The 27,470-nt window shown below is 39.7% G+C and overlaps 2 protein-coding genes across 3 annotated transcripts; both read left to right on the top strand.

Moving 5' to 3' along the window:
* Positions 1-1,363: 1,363 nt before the first annotated feature.
* On the top strand, positions 1,364-6,202 carry SELENOK (selenoprotein K). 2 transcript variants are annotated; one of them, XM_045024496.1, is made up of 5 exons: positions 1,364-1,496; positions 2,380-2,517; positions 4,123-4,213; positions 5,197-5,277; positions 6,109-6,202. In XM_045024496.1, exons 2-5 carry the CDS (start codon positions 2,499-2,501, stop codon positions 6,200-6,202), a joined length of 285 nt encoding a protein of 94 aa, XP_044880431.1. In that variant the 5' UTR covers positions 1,364-1,496; positions 2,380-2,498. The 2 variants fall into 2 exon arrangements, with proteins under 2 accessions (XP_044880431.1, XP_044880432.1); XM_045024497.1 differs by having other exon boundaries at positions 6,109-6,193.
* Positions 6,203-9,300: 3,098 nt separating this feature from the next.
* On the top strand, positions 9,301-27,393 carry ACTR8 (actin related protein 8). Its single transcript, XM_045024189.1, has 13 exons — positions 9,301-9,517; positions 11,100-11,270; positions 12,415-12,525; positions 12,761-12,865; positions 13,749-13,922; positions 14,694-14,787; positions 18,511-18,643; positions 19,009-19,162; positions 20,271-20,366; positions 21,882-22,022; positions 23,718-23,982; positions 24,444-24,607; positions 25,348-27,393. Exons 1-13 carry the CDS (start codon positions 9,395-9,397, stop codon positions 25,489-25,491), a joined length of 1,875 nt encoding a protein of 624 aa, XP_044880124.1. The 5' UTR covers positions 9,301-9,394; the 3' UTR covers positions 25,492-27,393.
* Positions 27,394-27,470: the final 77 nt, after the last annotated feature.

Genomic DNA, 27,470 nt, shown 5'->3' on the forward strand with positions numbered 1-27,470 from the left:
AGATATTAAAAGATATAGCTATATCACTAATATAATTAAAAATGAAAGAATTTAACTATTATCCAGTATCAAGTTCTATTGCAAGTGTCTTTAAAGATTATAGTCTGTAATGTTTAAATATACATTACTATAACATTTTTTCAAGCTTGCAAATGAAGCAGCATATGCTTAAGAGTTTGCAGGACAAGGTAATTGGTTAAAAAATTTTTTTTTTTAAATAAAGGGAAAACAAAGGTACATATTAATTGGAAAACCAAATGCACATTGCTTGCAGTTGGTATGTAGTAACATTTAAGGCATAGAGTTTCTTTGGTAGAAGTAACACTGGTTGCAGAACCAGCTTGTAAAGAAGGTCTTTATCCACACACACCCCCCCACCCCCCCCCCCCACAAAACTCAAGTGCTTAATTTTACACAGTTACACATATGCACACACAAACCAAAGTTTTGCCATTGGGAGAAAATTCAAGTAAGATAAGTTTCTGTAATCAAGTCCACTCACCACTAGGTGCCCACTCATGTCCAGCCTGGCATAGCACTTATCTCACTGCCTATAGTCACTCTTCTTCTTCCATTAACTTAGCCCACCAACAAAGTTACCTTCTTAAATCCACACCTTCTGGAATCACCACCACCAGAGTCACCCTCTTAAATCCACTCCTTCTGGGATCACAACTGTCTAAACTGAAAGTCCCAAACAAAAGTCATTTGCCCGTCTCTGGGACTCTTCTTCAGCCAGTTGTCAATTCAGCCCACAAACCCCTTGCTAGGGGCAATAACCCTTAGGGGGAGCTTGTATACCCTTTCCTTGGGTTTAGGAGCAGTTCCACCATTTACTCTGCATTCCAACCCAGGGCCCCATTCCAAATAGATAAGTCTGTTCCTTTACCCAGACTGCAATTGTCCCTAGGCCACTTCCTACCTAGCCTCTGAAGTTTTCATCAAGGTCCCTGCTTAACCAGGATCTCTCCCAGGCTTCCCCACCTCCAGAGTTTTTCCTAGTGTCTTCTCTGTTTGGGTAAAGTCTTTTCCTGACCGCTCTACCTAAAGAGTTTTTCTTTACTGTCTGAGCTTTCTGCTTGCTTCTCTCACTCTCCATCTCATTTCCTCAGCTGAGCTTTATCCCTACTTAGGCCTAGCTCTCATTCACACTACCACACCCACCTTCTACCCTTTGTGGGGAAATACAGAATGATTCCACCTGAGGGGAATCAGGCACAATCAGGTTGGCTTAGCCTCATGCTCTCCAGCTAGGGTGACCAGATGTCCCAATTTTATAGGGACAATCCCAATTTTGGGGGTCTTTTTCTTATATAGGCTCCTATTACACCCTCCCCCCCTAGTTTTTCACATTTGCTGTCTGGTCACCCTGTCTCCAGCCCACAAGGCAAGCTACTCTGTTACAGTGCCCTTAGTGAATATTTGGGGAGTAAGATGTTCACACAAGTGGTGAAATGTGAAAAAGTACTAACCTGCTGAAGAGAGAAAAAATAAAGGTAAAGAAAAGCAGTCATCACTCCTGGATCAAGGGGATTGAAAAAGGTCATGACAACAGCCCAAAGAATTAGATAGTATTGAAGTCATGTGATGACAAAGAATAAACTTATGCTATAGAAGAAAGAAAATATAAATTAAAAAAAGTGTAAATTGCAAAACCATATAAAGATAAGTATTATAATAAAAACACTTTGAGATGTGATTGCTTAGCTGGCAGCATCAATTTTTACTATCCTATTCAAACCATAAATTAAATAACACAATGACATCCATATGCATTGTTAACCAAGGTAAATGATCATGTGCTAAGGACAATAAGAGTAATAAAAATACAGTTAAACTAAATACATGTTTAGAGTGAAATTACATGTGGTCTGGAGCATCATTCAACAGCTGATAAGATTAATTTGTGAGCTGCTATGAGGCTATACACAGACAAGTTACGCCAGCGCACACAGACAAGGGATTCTTTTAAACACCAGAACACGTATGATAATTATGAAAATGTTTAGCACGGTGTGTTTGTAAATTATTTCACTGATTCAAGGCTCCTTTGGCTGCTCAGTACATCCTTTCAGATGAAGAAGAAATGCCTTAGCTAAGTATTGGACCACCTTGTTCCTTTCACAGCTGTGGGGAGGGGACCTTCCACAGAGAAACACCAGCCACTGACCCCCCCATTCCCCAATCTGGGCAACCAATACACAGTGCTCCCCCCTTTTGCAGAAATTTTTATTCCCTTCTGCCCCACCCTAACCTGGGGTTTCCCCTTCTCGTCCTCTAGCCTCTCCCCTTCCCCTCCTCTGCACGAGCCAATTGTACCCTCCTCCTCTACCCCCGCCCCTTTAACCGCCCCCCCCCCCCCATTTTATTTTTGGTCAGGGCAAGAAAGGGCAGCGCCTTCTGCAAGAGTTACTGCGCATGCTCGGTAGCCGCCCAGGAACAAGTTCTGCCCGGAAGTAGCGAGTTGTGACACGACAGCGGTGCGCGGAGAGGCGACCATGGTTTACATTTCGAACGGTGAGACTCGGGAGGGGTGAAGCGCTGGGAAGCCGGGATGGGGGCTGAGGGGGCGGGGGCTTTGTCCCTGGTACAGGGTGGCTCATCCTGGGCCAGGGCAGGGGGGACCGCTCATGGAGAGGGACCCGCCCGCAGCCCCCCCCCCCCGCCCCTTCTCCTCACCTCGGGGTCTGTACCATTTAATGTACATTGATGGGCTGTGAAATGTAGCCAGACCTCAACCTTTCCTCTCTGGTTAGAGAGAAATGTACTTGTGTTGCATGTCGATGGGACATGGTCTCTCTCTTCGTTACTGTGTCATTATTAAAGTGGACACATGTAATTATGAAGCAGAGGCCATAGGCAAGAACTTGCTTTATCTGACTCTCACAAACTTATCTGGTACTACTATTCTGTATTTCCTATCCTGAGGTGTGTTAATTTAGGAGGCATCCTTATTTCCCAAAATCTAGAGACAATAATAAGAAACATTCATCTTGCTAATGTCACATGGCAAAGTCACTAACAAATATTAGAAACTTTTCAACTTAGCCCTCAACCCTTCATTCCTAACTTGCTGTTAGCCTTCCTTCTGTAATGGTTAATATTTAGTAAACCTCTTTGTTAGACTTTATGAGCCTGTCATAGAATAGACTTGGTATTAGCCCCTGTGTTGTACATTTGTAGCCAGTTACTATTACCCTAGACTAGGGGTCAGCAACCTCTGGCACGCGGCTTGCCAGGGAAAGCACCCTGGTGGGCTGGGCCAGTTCGTTTACCTGCCATGTTGCAGCTCCCACTGGCCATGGTTCACCGCTCCAGGCCAATGGGGGCGGCGGGAAGCCGCGGCCAGCGCATCCCTCAGCCCTCGCCGCTTCCCGCAGCCCCCATTGGCCTGGGACGGCAAACTGTGGCAAGTGGGAGCCGCGATCCGCTGAACCTGCCAATGCGGCAGGTAAGCAAACCGGCCCGCCAGGGTGCTTACCCTGGTGAGCCACGTGCCAGAGGTAGCTAACCCCTGGTCTAGACTAAAGACTGGCCTGGACCAAAACTCCAGGGGTGAAATGCTGGCCCCATTGAAGTCAATAAGAGTTTTGCTATTTACTTTGATGGGCCAGATTTGCACATGATATCTAAACCCCGCCAATCTTGAGGAAGGTAAGAGCTGGAACTAAATTGTGTAGCTCAGACTTATCTCAAACTCAGACCAGGAAAATAATGGAATCTTTGGTAAATGTATTTTGATAGTAGATAGTGGTTTTCGAAGTAAAAATATTGCTATATATGAAACATAAAAAACAGAGTTGTTCTTCATTGCTAATTTACCTTGTATGCAGTGCAATTTTGATGACGGTGTTTCACTTTCTATAAGTGAATCAGCTTGTGCAGTTTTATTTCTACAAAGGTGTAATGTAACTACAGGAAAAGAAACTTGCCAGTGACAATATTTGTACAATGTATTTTCTCCCTGACATTTGCTGATTCACTGTTTGTGATATTTGCTGATAATATTTTTTAAATATCATTGGTAGCTGATGAATATTTTTTTCATTTAACATACAATACAATTGAATTCATATTGCTGAATGGCGTTTGAATGTATTTACTGTATCCTGTATGTTATAGGACAAGTGTTGGATAACCAGAGTCGGGCTCCTTGGAGTTTATCATTTATAACAGATTTCTTCTGGGGCATAGCAGATTTTGTGGTTTTATTGTAAGTATTCATGTAATCTTTAAGTATTGTCAAGTTACCAAATGTGGCAACTATTAATTTGCCATGCAGAAATAAACACACAAAAATACATATTTTGCAGAGCAATGTTGTAGTCCTACTCCTTTGTTGCACATGTCCACAGTAATTCCCTGAGCACACATTAAGTCTTTCTTCTGTTCCATTTCATGCAGTAGATTGGATGGCTTTAAAAAAAATATTCTGTATGAATCTAAAAGCTGTGAGAAACTGATACTATCTTGTTACCGCTGGATTTTAATATATTATAGCTGCTATCAGCTAAATATTGATCATTTTAGTCATGATTACTTCTAATTCTCTAAATAGTTATTGGAGGGTATATGTTTTGGTGGAATTGTTTTTAGTACTCAGTCAAATAAGCGTATCAACAAACCTTGGGGCAGCAATACCTAAGTCAGTAGCTTCTAGCTGGCATAAAAATAACTGCAGAGTGGTAATCACACTTTACTTCATGCATGCGTAAATCAAGTTTAGATTCTATCTCAACTCCAAGTAAATTAGAAGACTGAATGACACTTCTGCAGACTTCACTTATGCATTTTACTGTTTAAATTCCAGGTTTGACTTTTATGCACATCTTGCAGTTAGAGAAGCTAGAGTGTATGCAGGTAGATACAGAACATACTGTATAATGCTTAGTAGTCAACTCAGGTTTATTTCAATCTTAAATCAATTTGGAATTATTTAAACTATTTACTCAATTTTTGACCCATTAACCAGTAGTTAGAAATAGAATTTCTGATCTCTTCTTATTCAGAAGTAACAAGTAACTTGAAAAATAGTATTATCCAAGTATCCTTTCTGGTGCTAATGTACAGTACTTCCATTATTGAACACCAGTTATTGCTTTTGCATCCAGTGTTTTGCTATATATTCCAGCATTGCTGGAAAACTGTTAATTTCTAGCATTAAACTTATATCACTCTTGTTTCCTTTATTTTTAGCTTCCAGAGCCTTGTTCATCCAGATTTGAGGAGGAGAGGCTGTATATCTTCCTCAAATTCAAGATATGATGATGGAAGAGGGTATTGCTTTTCTTCAACTTCATATGTTTAGATTAATTTTGTTTTTAAATGTGAGGAAAATGTTTTAGCATAAACTGATTGGAGTTGTGCTGCTTTACTTTAGTTAAGAACAAATTGAGAAGTCACACCAAGAAATTTAAGACATATATAACTTTCTATAATACAAGATCATCATTCTCTTTTATTTTATCTGTTGCATAGCCTAAAATGCAAGAATACAAATCCTAACTCATATTTAACAGCATTTTCCAAATGTATGTAATGGAAGGTATTTTACATTTTTCTTGGTTCTATTTGGCAGAAATCTTTCTCTTATAATATATTCATGGGTTAGATATTTAACCTACACATAGACCTTTAACCTAACTTCCATGAGGAATGGAAGGCTTAGGTGCCCATAAATACTAAGATATATACCTTCCTATATATGCCTTTTTTGCAGACTATGAAGAGTCTGGACCTATAAGCAGTCTGTCACAGGATGGGAGTCAGGATCTCTTCATGGATGGTCCTAACCTCTTTTATGCATCCCCTGATATCTGCCAATTTGAGGGGAACTTTACTTCTGAAGGGATGGGTTAATTTGGAGCAGTCTTCACAAGGGAATTCTTGTGGAGATTTTCTTGTCAAAAACTTCCTCCTGCAGCTTTTCACATGGAAGGGGTCAATTTGGCTCTTTGTTTTTAGCAGTCAGACACTTGCAGTACAAAAAAGGGGCAAGCTGTTGTAATGGGAACTTAGGAACGGTGTATTTGCACCAGATGGAGACCATTGTCATAGCTGCATAGTGATGGACAATATTCACTGTTGTTTTCCCCACTCTCTAATTAGGCCTCCAGGAAATCCTCGCCGTAGAATGGGTCGAATAAATCACGGTGGAGGTCCCAGTCCACCGCCCATGGCTGGAGGAGGATGAGGAAGGTAACTTACAGTTTTATATCACATTTAGAACTTACTTCAAAAGCAATGGAAGTCTTAATAAGAACTAAACGTACAGGTAGAATTCATAATGATAGAAGAATAATGGGTAATTTTACCCTGCTCTTGCAAAAGTTATTAAAAATAAATGAAAGAAAAGTCAAGAGAATCAGAAAACTACATGATAGCACAAAAAGAAGTATATTTATAGACTTCTTGCTATAGTTCTGGTTCAGAAATGGTGAACTTCCACAAGAACCCCTTAAACAGTTTTTTGATGTATCTTTCTCTAGGCAATGAGAGAGAGAAATAATATAATTAGATTTGCTGGGGTGTGATTGGAAATGTAAATAGAGCTGTCATAACTTATAAAGGGAAGGACAATTCTATAAAATCCCTCCTGGCCAGAGGCACCAAAATCCTTTTACCTGTAAAGGGTTAAGAAGCTCAGGTAACCTGGCTGACACCTGACCCAAAGGACCAATAAGGGGACAAGATACTTTTAATATCTGGCTGATTCCCCAACTTATGTTTTAGTGACAACCATACAACACAATTCTCATAACTTCATATGCATTAGTGATATAAATGTATGGACAGAAAAATGACTTTCGTCAGATCATAACCTTTCCCCTGATACCTCACCCGGACTGCTTTATATGCAAGATCACAATTCTATATAAATGAGGAATATGGGAGTTACAGGGCACTCCCCCAAGGTACAGAATATCACACACTGTACTTAGCCTTTAGATCTATGAATTGCTATTTCCTTTGTTTAAAATGGCTGCTTTATGTAGTATAAATGCAAAATAGTAGAGCAAACAAAAACTTATTTTACCATTTATTTGTAGGTAAATGCCTGCTTCTTAGGGCAGGCAACTGGACTTACACATTTTCAAGACTGAAGGGAAGAAGCATTAGATGATGGACCAAACGAGTTTGAATGTTGTGAATGTGTATGTCTAATGGAAACTGCTCTGCAATTAAGCAGATAATGAAGTTGTGCTGGGAATTCCTTCTTCCAGGATCCAGTGTAACTGAAGTGCAGTGTTATTAAATGCACATGTTTTACTGTCTGTCTCAAAGCCTTTTTGTATAGTTTGTGAATATTTTATTGTAGTGGCAAAGTAGTAAGCAAATATATTTGGCTTTGCAAAACATTGACTCTTTTCATCCTTGGTTAATAAGAACAATTAAAATAATTCTGTTAATAATACAGTAAGTACGTTCATGACCAAAGAAAATTCATTCACATGACACTTCTTAGCATTTGGTATAGAAGATCACACAAGGGGCAAACTTTAAGAAGGGGCATTGCTTGGCACATTTCAGATCTACTATTGTATCTTAATAGAAACTGACAGCATTTTCCTTTCCATTTCTTATATTTCTGCAGTGGTCATTATGTGGTCTAAAAATGTTACCTCTTTTCAACCTTTTACTATTTTTGAGACCTTTTTTCATGCAACTTTTTATACTGTTTCCTTTTCACACACCAAAAAAATCACCTGTTTGTGCCTACTAACTGGATATGCAGAATATTTATCTTCTAACATCTGTGCCTGTGATGGGCTAAACAACTTCTAGACTTCACCTGAGGGCTTGTCTACAGGGCTAGTTAGTGGGCAGGGTGTGAATATGCAGGGCACTAACTGGCCATGTGGACCCTGCTACTTGCACCAAAAGTTCTATAGTGCATTTTGACATACTCCCATTTTAAAATGCTACTTAGGCAGGAGCTCCATTGTCCTTGGTGCTGTTCAAACATGTGAAAAGTTTTTTCTTCACAGTGAAAAGAGGCTGAAGAAGAAATACAGATATATTACTATGTGTATTCATCATAGAGGGGGGAGGATAAAACTTCTCCCAAGTTATGTGTAAATTTTGTTCTTCCAATTTTACCATTTTCATCTATATCCTCAGACTGAATATACTGACCATCTTGTTATTTAGTTCCTTTTTCTAAGGAAACTTTTTTCTAAGCTGCTGAGGCAGTTAATTATTGTAACAACTGAAGCTGTACCTTAGAGTAGTATAAATTCATTGTTTATTTGATTATGCCATAGTCATCGAATGGCAAAACCAGCCCTTCCTGTAGTTCAGAACTATGATTTATAGGCATTTAAAGCAAAGTTACTGTCTGTATTGGACTTCCTCTCTCGATTTCTTTTTAAACACCATCTCTTGTAACAAGAAAAACCTATTTCCCAGCATATCTATTGGTTTAGATGAAGATTATCTTTTAAAAAAATAAATAAATAAAAAATCCTGTTAGTGGTCCATAAAAATAGCTTCCTTCCCACAATGGAAAACAGGTGGAGTGATACACAGCACGTAGGTAGCTAACGTTTTCATATTGCTCACTGTGCACAGAATAACCATGCTTTTGGGGGAAATAAGCATAATATAAAAAAAATTATATATGCAGTTTCTAAGAAAGATAGCTTTCTACATTAGTTTGAGTTTTCTAAATAAATAGTATGGAGTATTCTTGACTTTTGAAGGGATTAGACTTTGAACAGTTAAGAGCTGAGGGTTTGTGTGTGCAATTTCAAATTTTCAGCAAATGTTCCCAACTTGAAGGAATGATATAATTTTCTAACTTCTTTGACACATACAGCTTTACAGGTGAATACCATCACCTGCCTTGCCTAGACAGTTTTGTTCTGTCCTTCAAGCTATAGTAGCATTGCATATTCTGCTTCCAGAGGTAAACGCTGCCAAGCTATGACAGGGTGGTCAATGGGGATGTGGCAGTATCCGCCTTCTATCTCTTCACTGATCTTGCTCTGCAAACTATTCCACCCTCGCAAAATTATAAATTGGGGGAAGGGGGAATGATCATCGCTGTTACTGTGACAACTCAGGAACGGGGAGCCTCTGGTGGCAGCTGGCCCGGGGGCTGCAGGAGGGAACAGACTCGGTTGGAGGGGGTGGGTGCCTTGAGACTGTTCCCCTCTCAGTCCCGCCTGTGCCCCGGGAGGCGGAGGCCTAAGCCGTTGCTGCAGCAATCGGCCAGGCCTGACTTCCCCCTGGGAACGCGGGGGGGGGCGCTGCGCCCGCTCGCCGAACCTCCCTCCCGGAGCGGGCGCGCGCACACGCCGGGCGCGCTGCCGGTCGGCCTGTGTGCGGGCAGGGCCCGCGCGGACCTCGGCGCTCGGTGTCGCTTGGCCGGCGGGGACCCGCGCAGGCGGCCATGACCCAGGCGGAGAAAGGCGAAGCGGAGAACGGGAAGGACAAGGAGCGGGACAAGGAGCGGGAGCAGCGCGGAGCCAAGCGGCCCATCGTCCCCGCCGCCGTGCCCGACTCCCTGCAGGAGGTGAGCCCCGCCGGGCAGGTTAGACCGCCCGGCCCATCGCCCTGCGGCAGCTCCCCAGCCCGAGTCACCCCAGCCCGCTGCCCTCGGGGCGCGGCTCTCCTGCCCCAGCCCCCGTCCTCTGGGGGTGCGGGTTCCCCCCTCCCCTCTCGGGGCGCGGCTCCCCTGCCCCAGCCCCCGTCCTCTGGGGGTGCGGGTTCCCCCTCCCCTCTCGGGGCGCGGGTCCCCTCCCCCTGACCCAGCCCCCTTTCCCCTCGGGGCGCGGCTCCCCTCCCCCAGCCCCGTGTCCTCTGGGGGTGCGGGTCCCCTCCTTCCCCCCCAGCCCCCTCTCCCCTCGGGGCGCGGGTCCCCTGCCCCGTGTCCTCTGGGGGTGCGGGTTCCCTCCCCTGCCCCCCCAGCTCCCTCCCCTCTCGGGGCGCGGGTCCCCTCCCCCTGACCCAGCCCCCGTCCTCTGGGGGTGCGGGTTCCCTCCCCTGCTCCAGCCCCCTCTCCCCTCGGTGCGCGGGTCCCCGTCCTCTGGGGGTGCAGGTCCCTTCCAGCCCTCTCTGCTCTCAGGGCGCGGGTCCCCTCCTCCCCCAGCCCCCTCTCCCCTCATGTAGCTCATCCTTTCCACCCCACGACACTGTATGTCACTCAGCTGTCTGGTCACCTCTGTTTCTCCCCTGCTGGCTGTTCCTTTCTCCTCTCCTCTTCGCTTCTCGCTGCTATCCCCTTGCTGCCCCCAGCGCGCCCCCCACTTTCTGCACGAGCATCTCTCTTCTTTCTCCTCGCATTGCCCCTTCCCCGCTGAACAGGTGCTGCACCTTGTGCTAGCTGTGCCTCCTTCCCCTTGGCAGCTGCACCCATATTCTCTGCAGGGAAGACCCATGAGGCGAAAGGGAAAGGGCTGCCCTAGGAATCCAAAGAGATTCCTTGTTGCCTTCTCTGGCCAGGACAGAAGAGGCTCAAAGGCAGCTAAATCATCTCATTGTAAAGTTCTTATTTTTAATTTTGTCTAGTTTGGAAAAACTTTGAACTGTGCTAGGTGATTATTTTTCCCTTCTCAAAGACTTTCCTCTCATGTGGGAAAGGAGCAGGCATCTCTCTTTCTATGGTACCTGGGGTACTTCAAAATATGTGCCGGGGACATCCTCAGAACTGTGTAATTGGCATTGTCGATCTTATCCATGTTATATCTGGAGCAAACATAAGTTATAAGCATCAGTTGTAAAGTTGTTTTGAGATATTAAAAGTTTAGCATCTGCCTGCATTACACACACTTTGGCATCCTGAGACAAAATGTTCCTTTTGTACACTAGTGTGAAGCATTTTGTGAGTACCCCAGCTGGCTGCCTTTTTCCACCCCCGACTTGCATTTCAGTGGTTTTGTATGTATATAGATTAAGCACTTTGAAATCTTTGAGATAAAAGACACTACTTTATAATGTACATTTCTAACAACAGAGAGGGGGTTCATTTGTAGAAGGTGGCATCTCATTTGGAGAATGACTGTAAACTCAGGAAGTTATTAGGGAATTATAGGCAGAAGTGGACTACACTTATGGACATGCATGTAGTATACTACTGTGTATTTCAATGTTTCCAGCAAATACAAAGCAACTTCATTGTTGTGATACATCCTGGATCAACAACTCTGAGAATTGGGAGAGCCACTGACACGCTTCCTGTTAGTACTCCCCATATCATTGCAAGAAGACAGAAACATCAAGGACAGCCTGTATACAAAGATAGTTGGCTTCTAAGAGATGGACTCAATGTAAGTGCCATGTTGTTCAGAAATTGTAACAATTCAAGGCCAGCTAAAATTGACTATTGGTTGTGAATTGTGGGTTTCGTATTTTCCCTGTTGTTAAATTCAAACATACTTTTCTGAAGAAACACCATGGTGGTTTAAAACTAATATCAAAAGAATGAAATAAAAGACCATCCAGTAAAAATTGTGACTAAACAACAAAGAAAATATATTAATAGGCGAAATTTAGGTGAAATTGTTATTACTGGTGGTCAAGGTTACTGTTGGTATAAGCAGGTGCCGCTCTCCTGAAGTTAACAGAATTGCACAATTTATGCTGTTGGAGCACCTCTGCTTGTTCTGAACGCATTAAATGAAAGAATCATATGCACACATTACAAGCTCTTTAACGGATCTTCCTGTTTGCTCTCATCACACGTTACATTCATGTTTTGGGAATGGTGATTGGAGTGGAATAAAGTTAAAATCTGATGATTTCATTTGCAGCATATTCATTCAAAATGATGTTTGTAATTTATTTAATACATTATGCAGTATAATCTCTTCTAAGAATATGATTGAACGAGCAAATTTAAATAATTTAAATGTACACAGTGATATTTATAATTTGAGTCTTTAATGTAAATTAATTCACCAAATTAGCATCTTCAATATTTTTAAATTTTATTTTCTGAACAGAGAATTACTTAGGCCTGGTCTACACGGGATGGGGAGCGAGCTAAGTCGGTCTAAGTTACGCAGCTTCAGCTATGAAAATAGCGAAGCTGAAGTTGGTGTACATCACTGTGGTAAGTCGACTACTGACGCTCTCCCGTCGACTCTGCCTATGCTTCTCGTGCCGGTGGAGTACCAGAGTCGACGGGAGAGTGCTCGGTGGTCGATTTATCTCTTCTTCACTAGAGTTAATGGAAAGACTCTAATTGACTTCAGTTGTGTGTTTGGGCTTGTGAAACAAATGTTTTTTTCCAAAAGTCAGTGTACATTCACCATACTTGCATTCTCATCATCTCTTGTCATTTAGTTACTATAGGGATCTCACATATTTTACTGACTGTCAGCTTCAGTATTCATTATACAGAGTTGTATACTTTACCTGTATTTTGGAAGAGAGCTTTTTATGCTTGGTTGTTTTGGTTATTTTTTTTAGAAACCTGAAAGTACTGAGCAAAGACAAAATGGCCTTAAAATGGTGGACCAAGCAATATGGTCCAAAAAGATGTCAAATGGTGCAAGGCGTATACCAGTGTCACCTGATCAGGTAACTCATTCATAATAGTTTGTTAAAATGTTCTGTTATACAGTAGTTCAATTTGATATCTTCTAAAGGGTAAAAGGAGAGCTGTTAGTGCAACAGTAAGCAACAGATGTGCCTTGGCCATACAGAAGAGGAAAGTGCATTCTCAAAATGGGCCTTCAGTATATTTTTCCACTTGTGCATAAAAGATGATTGGCAAAATATTTCCTAATAGTGCATGACTTAATTTACATTACAGGCCCGATCATACAACAGACAGATGCGGCCGGCTATTCTAGATCACAGCTCTGGGAACAAATGGACAAATACGTCCCATCATCCTGAGTATCTGGTAGGAGAAGAGGTAGGAATTCACTTTCCCCTTGAAACAAGGTGCTGATATCATCTTTTAATGCAAATATTTAAATTCACAATTTGATATAATACGTATCAAAAGGCAAGTTAGCCTAAATATTCAAACAGTAAATAATGATGAAAACTCTAGCTGTGGGGGAGGGGCAAATCCTCTCAAAGAGGCTTCATGACCATTTAGTGTCATTTAGCATGACATGAAAATTCCCAAACCTGGAAAAAAATTAGAGTAAACTATAGTTCTTTTAAGAATCCTTTTCCTATGTTGTTTTTTCCCCATACAAATAAAACATCAATGATTTACATAAGAAACTTTTTAGTTAGCTGTTAATAAAAGCAATAGGTCAGATCCTCAGCTAGTGTGTAAATTAGCATTTCTTCATCGACTAAATTAAACTGTCCCATTGTGTATAGTGTACAGAAAAGGCAAGAAGTCAGTGACCAGATCAGCACAAGGCATCATATGCCACATAATTTGTTCATTGATTATTTCAATACTTCAGAGTGTTTTATTAAGCACTGTTTTTTCTCTCTAATCTGGTTTAATACTTGAAATATGTTACCAACCACTCCATGGGATTATTTCTATTGTTATGCATATTCAGATAATTTCTAGTTTCAGATCTTTAATTACTTACCCATTTTTTTCCTATTCTGTATTGGATTGTCCAATCATGCTCCCATTGCTGCAGTTGGAAAGGTCTTTCCATTTGAGAAGACGTTACTTTTTAAAAGTATTGCAGTAGTGTGTAGGGGCCCCAATCCTGGATCAGGGCCAAGTGGTGCACTGTGTGTGTGCAATCTGTTGTATCAGCTACCGAACAGAACAGATTGTTAGCATTAATTATGAACCTTTCTTTCTCTTTTCTCTTCAGGCGCTATATGTTAATCCTTTAGATTGTTATAATATTCATTGGCCTATCCGAAGAGGACAGTTAAACCTTCACCCAGGGCCTGGTGGCTCCCTTACTGCAGTACTAGCAGATCTTGAAGTTATCTGGTCGCACGTAATACAAAAATATTTGGAAATACCACTGAAAGACTTAAAGGTGAGCTTGTGGTGACTGTCTGTTCAGCTGAGTTAAGTTTGTACTACACCCACATGTGAAGCCTCTTATTTTAACTCCATCTCTTACATTGTCTGGAGAGTTTCAGAAGGTGTCAACTAAAGAGCCACCTAAGATATCTTAATCTTGCCGCTGACAAGATCAGCCTTTCGATAAATTCTGTCCCCCAGCGTGCATACTCCCATGGACTTTACTTGGAGTTGTGTGCACTTATCTGAGGGCAGAATTTGGTACTGAAACTTTAAAAGTAAGTTGGATTGTCTTTGAAAATTCAGATTCATAAAATATTTCACTTCATTGTTTTGTGTTCATAGGTTGATTAGAGTTGTTAAGGGACTGAGGTCTAGAATCACAGAGTCTAAAGCCAGAAGGAACCACCAGATCATCTACTCTGACCTGCACATCACAGGCCACCAACAGCACATACAGGCTAAACCTGCTTAATTGTTCTTATTGAACAGGTGGCTTTTCTTGTGTCTGCCATGTTACGGCATGAAATGTTTTTAAACATTTCTTAAGCTCCTATAAATACAGACATTGGATACCACATTGAACTCAATTTTTAAATGATGAAAATAAATGTTTTTTTACATAACCACTCTTTCTCCAGTCATTCTGCTTCTTCTCAGTGCCTTTACATCTGTATTTTTTCAGTAGAATACCATGGGGCATCTAGCATTCTAGCACATATGAAGGAATTATTTTGAACTCTACATTGATTTGAAACTGCCCTTAATTTTCTTTTGTCTTCAGTATTACAGATGCATTTTACTAATACCAGACATCTATAATAAACAACATGTGAAAGAACTCGTACATATGATCCTAATGAAGATGGGCTTTTCAGGTAAAAGTGAATAAGTGAGCATTTAATCTGAGCTAAGAGGTGAAAACATTATTTAATTTGTATAGCTTAAGGGTTTTTTTAGAGGCATCTGATTTCTGAGCCTGACCTGCTTTCTATTCTGAGACTGGTACCCCTGGCCTCTTGCCAGTCACTATTGCAACTCTTGTCTCTCTTGGCAGGGCTAAGTAGTAAGCCAGCATTACGGCAAGTTACTCATGCTCTTTGTTTACTTGTTAAAAGACCAAACTGATCACTTCAGGTGAGGCTTGCTCCCCACCAACCTACACAAAGTAAATCATAAAGCAGCTCTTGAATTGGGATATCTTGCATGGTAACAGACTGATGTCCGAAGCCTCAGTGCCGTCTTAATGCTGTTGCATTTTAGTGATGGATGAAGTGTCAATGCAAACCCCTTCAGGGTTTCAAAGAAAAGGTCTATATAAATGCAAGGTGCTGTTATTCTCCTTTTCACTGATGGATTGTACAAAAGTAGTATCTGGATGACCTAAATATTTACACTCGAAGCAGGGGAAGATTTTTAAAAAATGTTTATAAAGTAAAGTACGTTGATTTTTGAACTGTTGAATTGTTTGCTCTTCAATGTTTTTTTTCCCCCTAGTTTGAAAGTCCTTTCTTTTTATAGGAAATAGGGAAATTTAATTCCCTTTCAGTTCATAAAGCTAACAAACTTTCTTTATAATGTGGTGGGGGGGTTTGAAAGTCCAAGACTCACTTTGTGTCACATTATATTTTGTTTATTAGAGTTACTGTAGCACTGGCAGTGTAAATTGCTGTATGAACAGAGTGCTTAAGTTTAAACTGATCAAACAGTCCTTGCAGGAGCCAGAAAATCCACTTCCGTGTTAGACACTTAAAGCTCTTAAATAGATTTGAAAGATCAAAAGAGGGCCTAGAAAGTAGAAACAAATAAGTTATACAATAGTTAACATACTAAATGATAAAATGTGGTTAGTTGCAAGCCATTAGAGCAGGGATTCTCAAACTGGGGGTCGTGACCCCTTAGGGGCTTGCAAGGTTATTACATGGGGGGTTGCGAGCTGTCAGCCACCACCTCGAAACCCTGCTTCACCTCCAGCATTTATTAAAAAAAAAAAAAAAAAAGTGGTTTTAATTTATAAGGGGGGGTCACACTCATAGGTTTTCTGTGTGAAAGGTGTCGCTAATACTAAAGTTTAAGAGCCACTGCATTAGAACATATATATATCCTTGTGTACCTTTTTATGTTTAATATCCTTTATTGTTTATTATTCCTGAGCATTCTCTCAGCAACAAATAATTTCCTCTTCCTTGCTGGACAGCAGTAGTATGAACTTGCTTAGCCTTTTCTGTATCTGATAAAGAACATTCATTAAGATAAAAGGAAGGGACCCTCTGTCTGAAAGGTTTAAGTGGATGGAAGGAAAACAACCAGCAAAAGAAATACATGTATATGAATTAAATTGATTTACTGCTTCTTTGTAAGATGAAATAGCCAGTTAGGTCCCTTCCTCACTTTACAGGTGTTTTCTAACTCAGACCTGTAGCTTTTGGTTAGAAGGTCTTACTCTTAGGGTTGCATACCCTAATGAGGAGAATACTACATGTTTAATGGTATGTGGAAAGAAAAAATGTTTGTTCTTTGACTGTAAAGGCTTATGTCTACATTGTAATGCATACAGGAAAAAGTAGCAACATACAAGAGGCTGACACACATTTTTTTTCAATTCTTCCAAACTTTCCTCCTGTTCCTCCAAGCCTGTTTGATGACAAAGTTTAAAAAAATTAAAGCCTCCATTTTTAGTTTTTCTTTGGCTAAGTCTGACGGATTAAACAGTGTATGTGAGGGTGCATGAGTATGAAACACTGGAAAGTTATAGAAGTTAAAATATCAACATCTCCACTTGAGGGTGCCATTTCCTAAACATTAACACAGTGTTGAGCTGAACTAATTACTGAATGTAACTACGGTACTAAACTCCGTGTCTTCTATTTAAAAGACCTACATTTAAATTTAGTCCTTATATATTGGTCTACAAACTACTTGCCTAAAATGAGCAATTCTCTTCCTTCAGAGTTCAGAAGAAGGGGATTTGAAGGGAGTCTTTGTTTAGTACTCTACAAGTGAAAGTGTATGGCGGGGGTGTAAACATGAAGAAAATGTTTGTGAGGGATGAAAGTGGGTTGAAGGGGATGCACAGAAGCATGGTATCAAACCTTGTTTATCCATTTAAAGCACTTACTCAAAACTTAAAAAGGAAACGACTGGATTAAAACCAAAAATGGGAGAAAAATGCCTTCCCTATGTGACATAGAGGCCCATTGGTGGCTCACTACTCTGTGTCAGCAACTCTTGTCAGGCCTGACGTACTCAGTATACGCCAATTCACTGTTGTCATAATCTGTGTCTAAAAGGTGTCATGTGAGGTGTATGCAAACTGGTAACATGCTGATTATAAGAGTTATAAATACATACTAGAATTAAGTTCTTAAAATGTGTTTGGCAAGCAATGTATAAACCTAGTCAGCCTTAAACAAAGGAATACGTATTTGTATGTCTCACCAGCCTGATCGTCAGGAAGGGACAAGGAAGGTACGTTTACAAACAAGATAAACATAGCCATCAGTTTAGCAGGTGGGTTAGATAGCCTTTTAACTATCACAATGAGAGGAGAAGACTGCAAAAATTAACAGTTCCCTGGTGGACACAGCAAGCAGAGCCCCCAGCATGGCTTCTTGCCTTCTGAAGCAAGGTTATTGAATTTTGGAAAATATAAGCAAGGACAGGAAGCCATTTAAGCATCCATCACTTGAGGGAATGAAGGGGCCAGAGTTCGTGAAATCACAGAACTTTGATCTTTCAAGTAAGAGGGCTGAAGTCTCTGGAATCTGAGTATAGGTGAGAAAACTGCTTAGGCAAATATTGTAACTTGCTGAAATGGTTTTAGAAGCATATTTTTACTTTTGATTATTTGTAACCATTTCTATCCTTATTGCTATTTGATTTCACTTAAACCTATGACTTTTTGTTAGCAAATGTTTTACTATAAACCAGTGCAGTGCTTTGATTGAAAAAAGTTTCTCGAACCCCAGTTAAAGTAATGAGCTGCTGTTTACTTTCTTTTTAAAGGAGCAGAAAACTTAACTTCTATGACTGTTCCAGGAGAGGTGGACACCACAGGGCAGACAGTTTGGGGAAATTTGGGGCTGGGGGAATGTTGGGCTCACCCTGCAAAAAGTAACTGGGTGGTGGAAGCCAAGGTGTAACCTGCATGCTTGTAGGCTGGCTGTTGGTCTCAGGGCCGTGAACCACAGCAGCTTAGCAGTTAAGGCACTCAGGGTTGCAGGACAGTTGGTGGTCTACAGGTCTGGGTTGAACCTCAAAGTGTCACATCCTGCTACTGGTAATTGAAGCCCTTTAATACCCACTACAAAATTAAGGTTAATGTTAGGTCCAGATTCTTTCTGAAACCCATAAAAGCAATGTAGACGTCCACTTCATCCTTAATTTATCTTTCCCAAAGGCTTAAAAGATCTCTTCACCAGTGGGAAGGTGCAAAATTTTCCTGGCAAATGTGGCTGTTTTGCACAATTTAAACTTTCAATACAGGATTAGGACCTCAGTGTTACATATTTTAAAAATCTACTATGCAAAAACTAAGTATTTACTTTAAATGTCTGGAGCTTGGTTTAAAACCAGACTTAATCTTCCTCTCATATTTTTAGGTATAGTGGTCCATCAGGAGTCTGTCTGTGCTACTTTTGGAAGTGGCTTAGGTAGTGCGTGTATAATAGATGTAGGCGATCAGAAGACAAGTGTTTGCTGTGTAGAGGATGGAGTTTCACAACGTAACACCCGGTAATTTTTTCTTTATGAGCAAAATTACTACAAAACTACTAATGAGGGTGGGATGGAGATGTTTTATCTTACATTACTTGTTTTTAAAGTAAAAAGGATTTATTAGTAGATATGCATAAGGGCAATACCTTATTAATGTGGTTAACTGTTTTTTGGTTTAATACTTAGGACTTTCACAACAGGAGCATCCCATTCTACTGTATGATCCATATTAGAGAGTTCTTGCTTCTGTAAAGAGAGTGGGAGCTGGCCCTATGTGCTATGTAAACAATATTGTCCATGTTCATTTTTAGGCTGATACATAATGTTAGCTCTCGGCAAAGTGAATAAATTAATGTTCATCTGTTTCTTTTTCTTTTTTTTAGGTTGTGCCTTGCATATGGTGGATCTGATGTATCAAGGTGTTTTTACTGGCTTATGCAGCGAGCTGGGTTTCCTTACAGGGATTGTCAGTTAGCTAATAAAATGGACTGCCTTCTCCTTCAGCACTTAAAAGAGACATTTTGTCATTTAGACCAGGTGGGGAAAAAGTCTTAAGCTTAAGTTGTTGATTCTACATGACAGTTTTTGGAACAATGATTATCTTGTCTTCCTGAGTTGGGTGAGGATTTTCTTGTGCATTATTAGTAATTAATTACTTCCCCATTAATATAAAGTATACTTAAAAGGCTTCTAATGTTAGTATCCAGTTGTAGCATCAAATGACCTTGCTATATTTGTGATAAAACATTTCTCTGTCCTATAACTATGATACCAGGCAGTTGTTACATGAATGCTTGCATTTAGATACAAAATATTTGCACATATACATCTCAAAAGGTGTTTGCCATTTCCACATTTAAGAAATCAACAAAAGTTTAAAACGCTTGCAACTCCACATATTTTCCTGGCGTTCAAAAACACAAGCAGAGATTTTCCTTTGAAAAGATGGAGGGGTTGGTGTAGCCACTTTACAACTTAGATTTATGGCTCGGATAACACACATTACATTCTTTTTTTACACTTTGGCCTGTAGTTAAAACATGCATGTCTGACATGGTTTGTCTTCTTGATATTGCTTGTCTTTGAGAGATGGAAGCAGAAACCTTTAGGAATTTCTTTGATTAGCTTTAATATTTTGTAACATCACTAACTAAACATATTCACTGTTATGTTTCCAAACATTCTGGCTATAACATACTTGTAGCTATGTCTTAATTTTCAGTAAAGGTGCAAGCAAGTTAAAATAATTTTATTAATATAATTTTTGCATCACTATTGAGGGCTCCCCACAGCAAGCTTCTTGCTGAGCTCCTTCCATATGGTTCAGTTAATCCTCTGGGTTGTTGAGTCACATAGTTCCCATGTTAGGTCCTAGTCCTACAACAGGATCCGCTAACATGAGATTCCACTGCCCAAGCACAGCCATGTTGACTTCAGTGGGAATCTGCATGCAGAAAGGGCTGCATTAGCAGATCCTGTTGCAGGACAAAGCCTTTGGAAAACAAGAAATACAAACAAAATTCAGATTCATAAGTGAGTTTCATTATTTTTTTTGTCTTGATGAATACAAGTAAAAAGCTTTGAGATAGTAATCTTAGACTGTACAGAATTGATTACCTTTGTTGCCATATTCCATTAAAAATAGGATATTTCTGGACTGCAAGACCATGAGTTCCAGATTCGTCATCCAGACTCTCCAGCCTTATTATACCAGTTCCGATTAGGGGATGAAAAACTACAGGTAAATTCAAAATGTGTGTGCACAATAATAAAACCTGGTGACAAAGTCAGGCTGGACAGCTGCAAGAGGATACTTAAAGGCTGATATATTAGCCCTAGAATGTTACAGGCCCTTTTTCCTGTAAGTGGAGAAGGGGTTTCCTTAGGTCAATCAGGGACACCTGAATCCAATTAAGGGCTGTCTGAGGCCTTTAAAAACCCCCTCCTCTGGGGAGAGCAAAGGACACCCACCCACACCCACACCCACCAACCAGGCTCATGGCGGCAGGGGAATAGGCTGTTCCAGGATGAGAGGCTGTGCTTCGTCCCATAAGGGAAACAGCCAAACCTGAGTGCCTGCTAGGGGAAAGACTGACATCCCAGGGCAACCAACTGGATGACACCTTGCGCCAGCGAGGGGGGCAGCGAAAGGTACCCCCCTAGGGTTTTTGTTCAAGAGACTGTTTCCTTTTGTTTGGTGGAAAATCACCCCTTAAGCCAACCCTCAGGCCTACCCTGAAAATATAGCCATGGGAGCACAGAAGGGGGAAGGCAAACCCTGGCTGAGTGAGGCTGATTACCCCAGGCCTGCCATCACAACAGGGGGGAAACGCTAAGTCTGGCAAGAGAAAAGAGGTGCCTTGCCACAGCTTTAAGAATGGCCATACTGGGTCAGACCAATGGTCCATCTAGCCCAGGATCCTGTCTTCTGACAGCAGCCAATGCCAGATGCTTCATAGGGAATGAACGGAACTGATAATCATCATGTGATCCATCCCCTGTCTCTCATTCCCAGCTTCTGGCAATATACTGAGGACGCATACCTGTCACTACCCTTCCACAGCATATGCCCCATTGCCCGGTACTCCATAGAATGCCTTACTAAGCTGCCTCTTACTGTGTCACATTTTACTGGATGTACCCTACAAAGGTTGTATGATTTAACAGTACTTATGGGCATTTGGTTAAAAGCTGTTAAAATCAATTTGCTGCAGATTGAAGCATCTCTAATGCATCACTGGTGACGACCTCATTACCTCTCTGGCTTGTGGCTAATACCAATTAAGTACCGTATCTGACATGTCCTCCTATCTGTGGACCTACTTCCTATACTTGATGAATGCTGATACCAGTTTTTTTTTGATGTCTCACTACTATGACTTTTTGTAATACACTTGCAATACTGATGAACACTAGTTGACAGTCTGATACCACATTTAAAATAAATAAATATATATATTTATATATATATATATATAATATAATATGCATGCGTACATACCTGTGTTTGTGTTTTTGTAGTGGTTTACAACTCTTTTTAAAGAGGACTCAGATACTTCTCCCAGTTAAAAGGCTATTTGAAACAAAGTAGTAATCTGTTGATTCTGAGGCATGAGACACTTTTTACAATTGTAAATCCATTAAAAAATATTAGGCTTTATTTTAAAAAATATTTCTTAATGGACAAACATTGAACTTGAAAAATATTTGTTTAAACAGAAGATTGTATTAAACTTTTTCATCTTTCACTACCCAGGCTCCGATGGCTCTGTTTTATCCAGCAACTTTTGGAATTGTTGGGCAGAAAATGACATCTTTGCAACACAGGTCACAAGGTGACCCAGAGGATCCTCATGATGAACATTATCTGTTAGCTACCCAAAGTAAACAAGAGCAGGTGTGTTAATGTTTAGTTTTCACAGAAAACTACCATTTACCCAGGAGTTAATATAATTATTGCCTCTGTGTGTTTCTCCCACCATTGAAAAGAAGCCATCTCTTAGTTGAGAGATGTCAGCTGTTCTGTGTCCAAAGCATTACAGAACAGGTTTTAGGCAGGGAAGTGAAGAATAACGTATCCACTAGAGACAACGGAGGCAGCTTATGTAGGGTAAAATGTAATTGTCCATCTTAGAATTTGGCCAGAATACTGAAGCTAATGCAGTTTTGCAGAAATTGCCATGGAGTTTTTACCAACTACACCTACTCAGGATTTCTGTCTTTATATCTCATCTGAAAGGCAGCATCTTTAGCATGCTTTGTAATAATTATAGAAGGTTAGTTTTGTAATTATATGCTAAATGTCACTCTTGGCATGGAGTAATGCACATCTTTTTGTAGTAAATGAAATCTCAATTTGCATTTCTTTTTCACAAAGACTTATTAAAAAACCTTTTTACAGTGAATTATGAATAATTTAAATTATTATACAGCACTTGAAGCACTTCATAAATATTAAATAATGGGAATAATTAAAAGTGCACAAATCCTTTGTAAATGTAAAACTTATATGGGGTAAAAAAAATAACTGATTTGTAGCAGGCAAATGTATAGGATTTTGTATTAATTGAAGGCAAATCTACAGAGTTTTTATACTATTAAAACTATATGGGTTTAGAAAATGTAGTGGGAATAATGACTTGTCTACACTTGAAACACTATGATGGCATAGCTGCAGCACTGCAGTCTAGACACTATCTACGCTAATGGGAGGGATTCTCCTGTCAGTGTAGGTCGGGGTCGGCAACCTTTCAGAAGTGATGTGCCGAGACTTCATTTATTCACTCTAATTTAAGGTTTCGCGTGCCAGTGATATAGAAAGAGATCTTCTAAAAATGTTAAAATATAAGTCTATAATATATAACTAAACTATTATTGTATGTAAAGTAAATAAGGGTTTTAAGATGTTTAAGAAGCTTCATTTAAAATTAAATTAAAATGTAGAGCCCCCCCCCGCCCCCCGGACCGGTGGCCAGGACCCGGGCAGTGAGAGTGCAACTGAAAATCAGCTCGCGTGCTGCCTTTGGCATGTGTGCCATAGGTTGCCTACCCCTGGCGTAGGTAATCCACCTTCCTGAGGCAGTAGTGAGGTCAACAGGAGAATTCATCCATCAGCCAAGCACTGTCTACATGAGGCCTTAGGTCTGTTTAACTATGTCATAAAGCCGACCTAGTTTTCTAGTGTAGACCAGGCCTAAATTAAATGATATAAGCACCTCTTATACAAGTATAACTGTATCCACACTAAAGGGATATACTGCTTTAACTATGTGTAGATAAGCTCCCATAGATAAAACTTATATATTTGTAGAAACTACATTATGATTTTATGCCATGATACCCATTTGAAATGTTTGATGGACTTCAAAAATGAGGTTTTTTTTAAAAGTTGTGGTTTAGAATAATACTTGTATAGGGTGGAAATGCAACATTCAACAGTTCTTTTCGGTAAGCTAAAAAGAAGCAAAAGAAAAATTAGTGCTATATTATTTGAGTCATTAGAACACTGTTTCTATGCCAAGCAACCTGTGAGGATTTGAAATTAATTTTTTAAATTAATAAAATTAACTTACTAATTTATTTTGTTTTTAAGTCTGCAAAAGCTACAGCTGATAGGAAGTCCATGTCCAAGCCTGGTGGATTTGAGGGAGACTTGCGTGGCCAGTCCTCAGACATTTCAGAGAGGATTTATCCACAAGAAGTGGAACTGGGATCCTCTCAGAGTGATTGTATAATAGCTGGAAATGAGTCTGAGGAACCCCTAGCAGCGCACATGTCCAGGAAAACCGCTATATCCCAGTTTGAAGGCAAAGCACTAGGCCTTGACAAAGCCATTCTTCATAGTATTGACTGCTGTGGTAAGAACTATATTTGCATAATACTGTAATTAGATCCCAATCACTTGGTCCAGATTATTATCAAATTCCAACATCTTTCATTACCTTATAGAAACTAGAATTCTCTCCTTTAGCTTTGTTGTCTAGAAAATAAATTGCTGTACTGTCTCTCATTTCCAGTGCTTTATGAAAGCCCATTTTTGTTAAATATCTTCATGCTGTTAGTAACTGAGAAATGTCTGCTCCTACAATAACTTTCACTAATCCTAACTACTTTGACTTTTATGCAGTTTTTCATAATCCAAGTTTAGGTAGTATTAGCATTTGTTTTGTTTATTTTATGTTTTTATATGTGTATATATATATATGTGTGTGTGTGTGTATATGTGTGTGTGTATATATATATATATATATATATGTATATGTGTGTATATATATATATATACACACACACGTATATATAATATCTCCTATCATTCCAGCCTCTGATGATACCAAAAAGAAGATGTATAGTTCTATCCTAGTAGTGGGAGGAGGCCTGATGTTTCATAAAGCTCAAGAATTTCTTCAGCACCGAATTCTCAACAAAATGCCTCCTTCTTTCAGAAGAGTTGTTGAAAATGTAGAAGTCATTACAAGACCTAAGGTATGATGTTAATGAAGCTGAATTAATGAACTATTCATAGACTATTTGGAATCTAAAAGTTTAAAAAATAAAATAAAAATTATTTCAGAACTATCACAGTTCAGTTGCATGCCTTATGGTAGACCTGAGATCAGATTGTTTTTTCAGATCACTATACTATGAGCTTCCACTACAGATATATGTATCTGGAAGTAGAATGACTAGTTATAGTAGCTTTACAATTGATAATTATCGCTAATTGCTTCTTTCAGAATAAGAAACTTAACCATCAGCTAGTAAAGTTAGTTTTAGGAAAAGGGACTCAGAGTGGCCATGAGGAATATGGTGAAAGATAACTAATCCTGTCTGCTTGTCAGTAACTTGAGTTGACATTAGCAAAGAAGGAAGAGTAAGAAATATAACAGGATGCATAGTATTGAGTGTAAATAATATTTGGCATTAATCATCTAAATTTCTAAAACCAAACTACTTAAGTATTCAATAGTTTTTCAATAGTTTTACTCACGGGGCTTGACTTTCCTTGTTGATACACTGTAAAATCAGTGACTTCCAAGTTCCTTAATAAATTAAACATGGGGAAAATATTTAGGTTTATCACACAAAAATGTTGGGGGAAATTGTTGGCCTGATTTTCAAAGGTGCTGAGTGAACTTTCATTAAATTAAATGGGAGCTGCCGGTATTTAGTACCTCTGAAAATCAGATCCGTAATTTTTATGCAATCCTTGTTCTTAATTTTAGGATATGGATCCACGCTTGATTGCATGGAAAGGTGGTGCAGTTTTGGCCTGTCTGGATACAACCCAGGAACTATGGATATATCAGCGAGAATGGCAACGCTTTGGTGTCCGGATGTTACGGGAGAGAGCTGCATTTGTGTGGTAATCTAACAAGATTAGAATGGAACCTCAATTTAACTGAATATTACTTTTCAAAATTATCCTGTTGTCCAAAGCAAGCTCATTTCTCCTGCTTGTGGTTTGAGACTTTTTTTTTTTAAATGTGCTAGTTTTTGGCTGAGGTTTTTGAGAAGAACCTGAATTAGGTGCCAAAATCCTACTGAGTCAAAAGGGAAGTAAGTGCCTAAAATGCATGGGCACCTCTAAAAATCCCAGTTTTTGGCTTTTTTACATACAGATTCTGTGCATATGGGTGCTCCTGCTTTATCCAAATAAATTATAAACAGTTATGTCACAAGTGAAACTTAAAGCAGCACATCATTGAGAAGCTATGTATAAAACAATAAAGTGGCATATAGACATACATGCGTTTGTAAATAAGTAACATTATACTGAGTGATTTGGTCTTAACTTTAGAAGCAGTAAGTCTGGACCTGGAAGCTTTTTTTAAATGAAAATTGTGGTGCATCTTAATAGGACTGATTTAAAATGTAATATAAATCCATTAAGACCAGAACCCTCTGTAAAAGTGAAATTAAGTACCATTGAGGAACAAAGTAAGTATCTTAACACAGCTTTTTCCTTCTGTTTGATCTTCATGAATTTTATTTAATGTAATATTACTGCTCACACTTCTTTTGTTCTTTAGAAAAGAATCCCTGTAATAAGTTTTTGTCCATATAAATATACAAAGTTCTGGTGGTTACAAATACTTGGACAAGTTTAATGAAAAATATGGAAAAAATAAACACAAGATACTAAACATTTAACAGGGATGATGATATGTGTAACACTAAAACGAGTAGCAGCTTACAGCTACTCTTCCTAGTGGTGTGTTTTCTTCCAGAATCGATGCTAACTTCAAAGAGAAAAAGACCATTTCTCTATGACAATTGAAGCTGTGTGTCACCTATTTTCTTGCATGTTTTCACTGTCAGGAAGACTTGTCAACATCCAAAGCCACCGACAGTTATTGGCTCCTCCCCCTCCCCCCTTGAAAATATCCCCAAAACACTGCATTTGAGTCAGCACACCCGTGTTTAGCGCTAGCACAGTACAGGCAGCAGGAGCTCACTTTTGACAGGTAGCCCTTATTCACACAGAAGGATGGAGAAGACCATGAAGCTGAAATGCTTCTCACTACTATCCACTGCTTAGACAGGCAAAAAAGACTTACACTAACTGTAAAACGTCATCAAATGTTATCTGAAGTGACAACTTTGAAATCTCCAGCTCACCCACAGTAGTACCACCCCGCTATTGTTAATCCCACCCCGGAACTATTTGATGGCAACATTCTGCATTATGGGGGAATATGCCCAGACCATTCCTGCACTGCTAGCACTTAGTTTGTTGTGGCTTATCCCACCCTATCTGTTATAATAATCTATGCTAGACTTTAAATATAAACATCATAGGGATACTTCCAGCATTTTAGTGACTACCAAAGAGGCATCTTCTTTTTAAAAAATAAAAGAAAAATTGTTTTTAAGAGCTAATTTTCTTGTCACTGAAAGTGTTCTGGGAAAATGCATTAATGTTAAAACATTGGTGTAATCTTAAACCAAAAGCAGTGAGCTATATCTATGTGCCTTCCCTGTACATTTGTTGCAGGCAGCTGAAGACAGTCTATCTCGGACTTTTTTCGTCCTAAGCTACTGGAAGCATAACCAAGGAATACCCAATCTGGTATCTTTGTCCAAGTTAAATATTGTTGCTAGTTTTGCTGTAACAAGAAGGGTCCACAAATCTAACTGTATAAAACAATTATTTAATTTTTATAAATGTAGCTGAACTGTATTACAGAAAATGTACATATTTACAGAGATCATATTTGGATTTGATAGTCTTCAACTGGGTTCTGTACAATAAACATTTCATAATTCCACATGGTCATCAGTGAGGGCTGACTTGTACATATGGCAGATGATTTCACGAACCAAACATGAGTATTAATGGCCTATC

The sequence above is a fragment of the Mauremys mutica genome, chromosome 7 (assembly GCF_020497125.1).
Source record: "Mauremys mutica isolate MM-2020 ecotype Southern chromosome 7, ASM2049712v1, whole genome shotgun sequence".
NCBI lineage: Eukaryota > Metazoa > Chordata > Testudines > Geoemydidae > Mauremys > Mauremys mutica.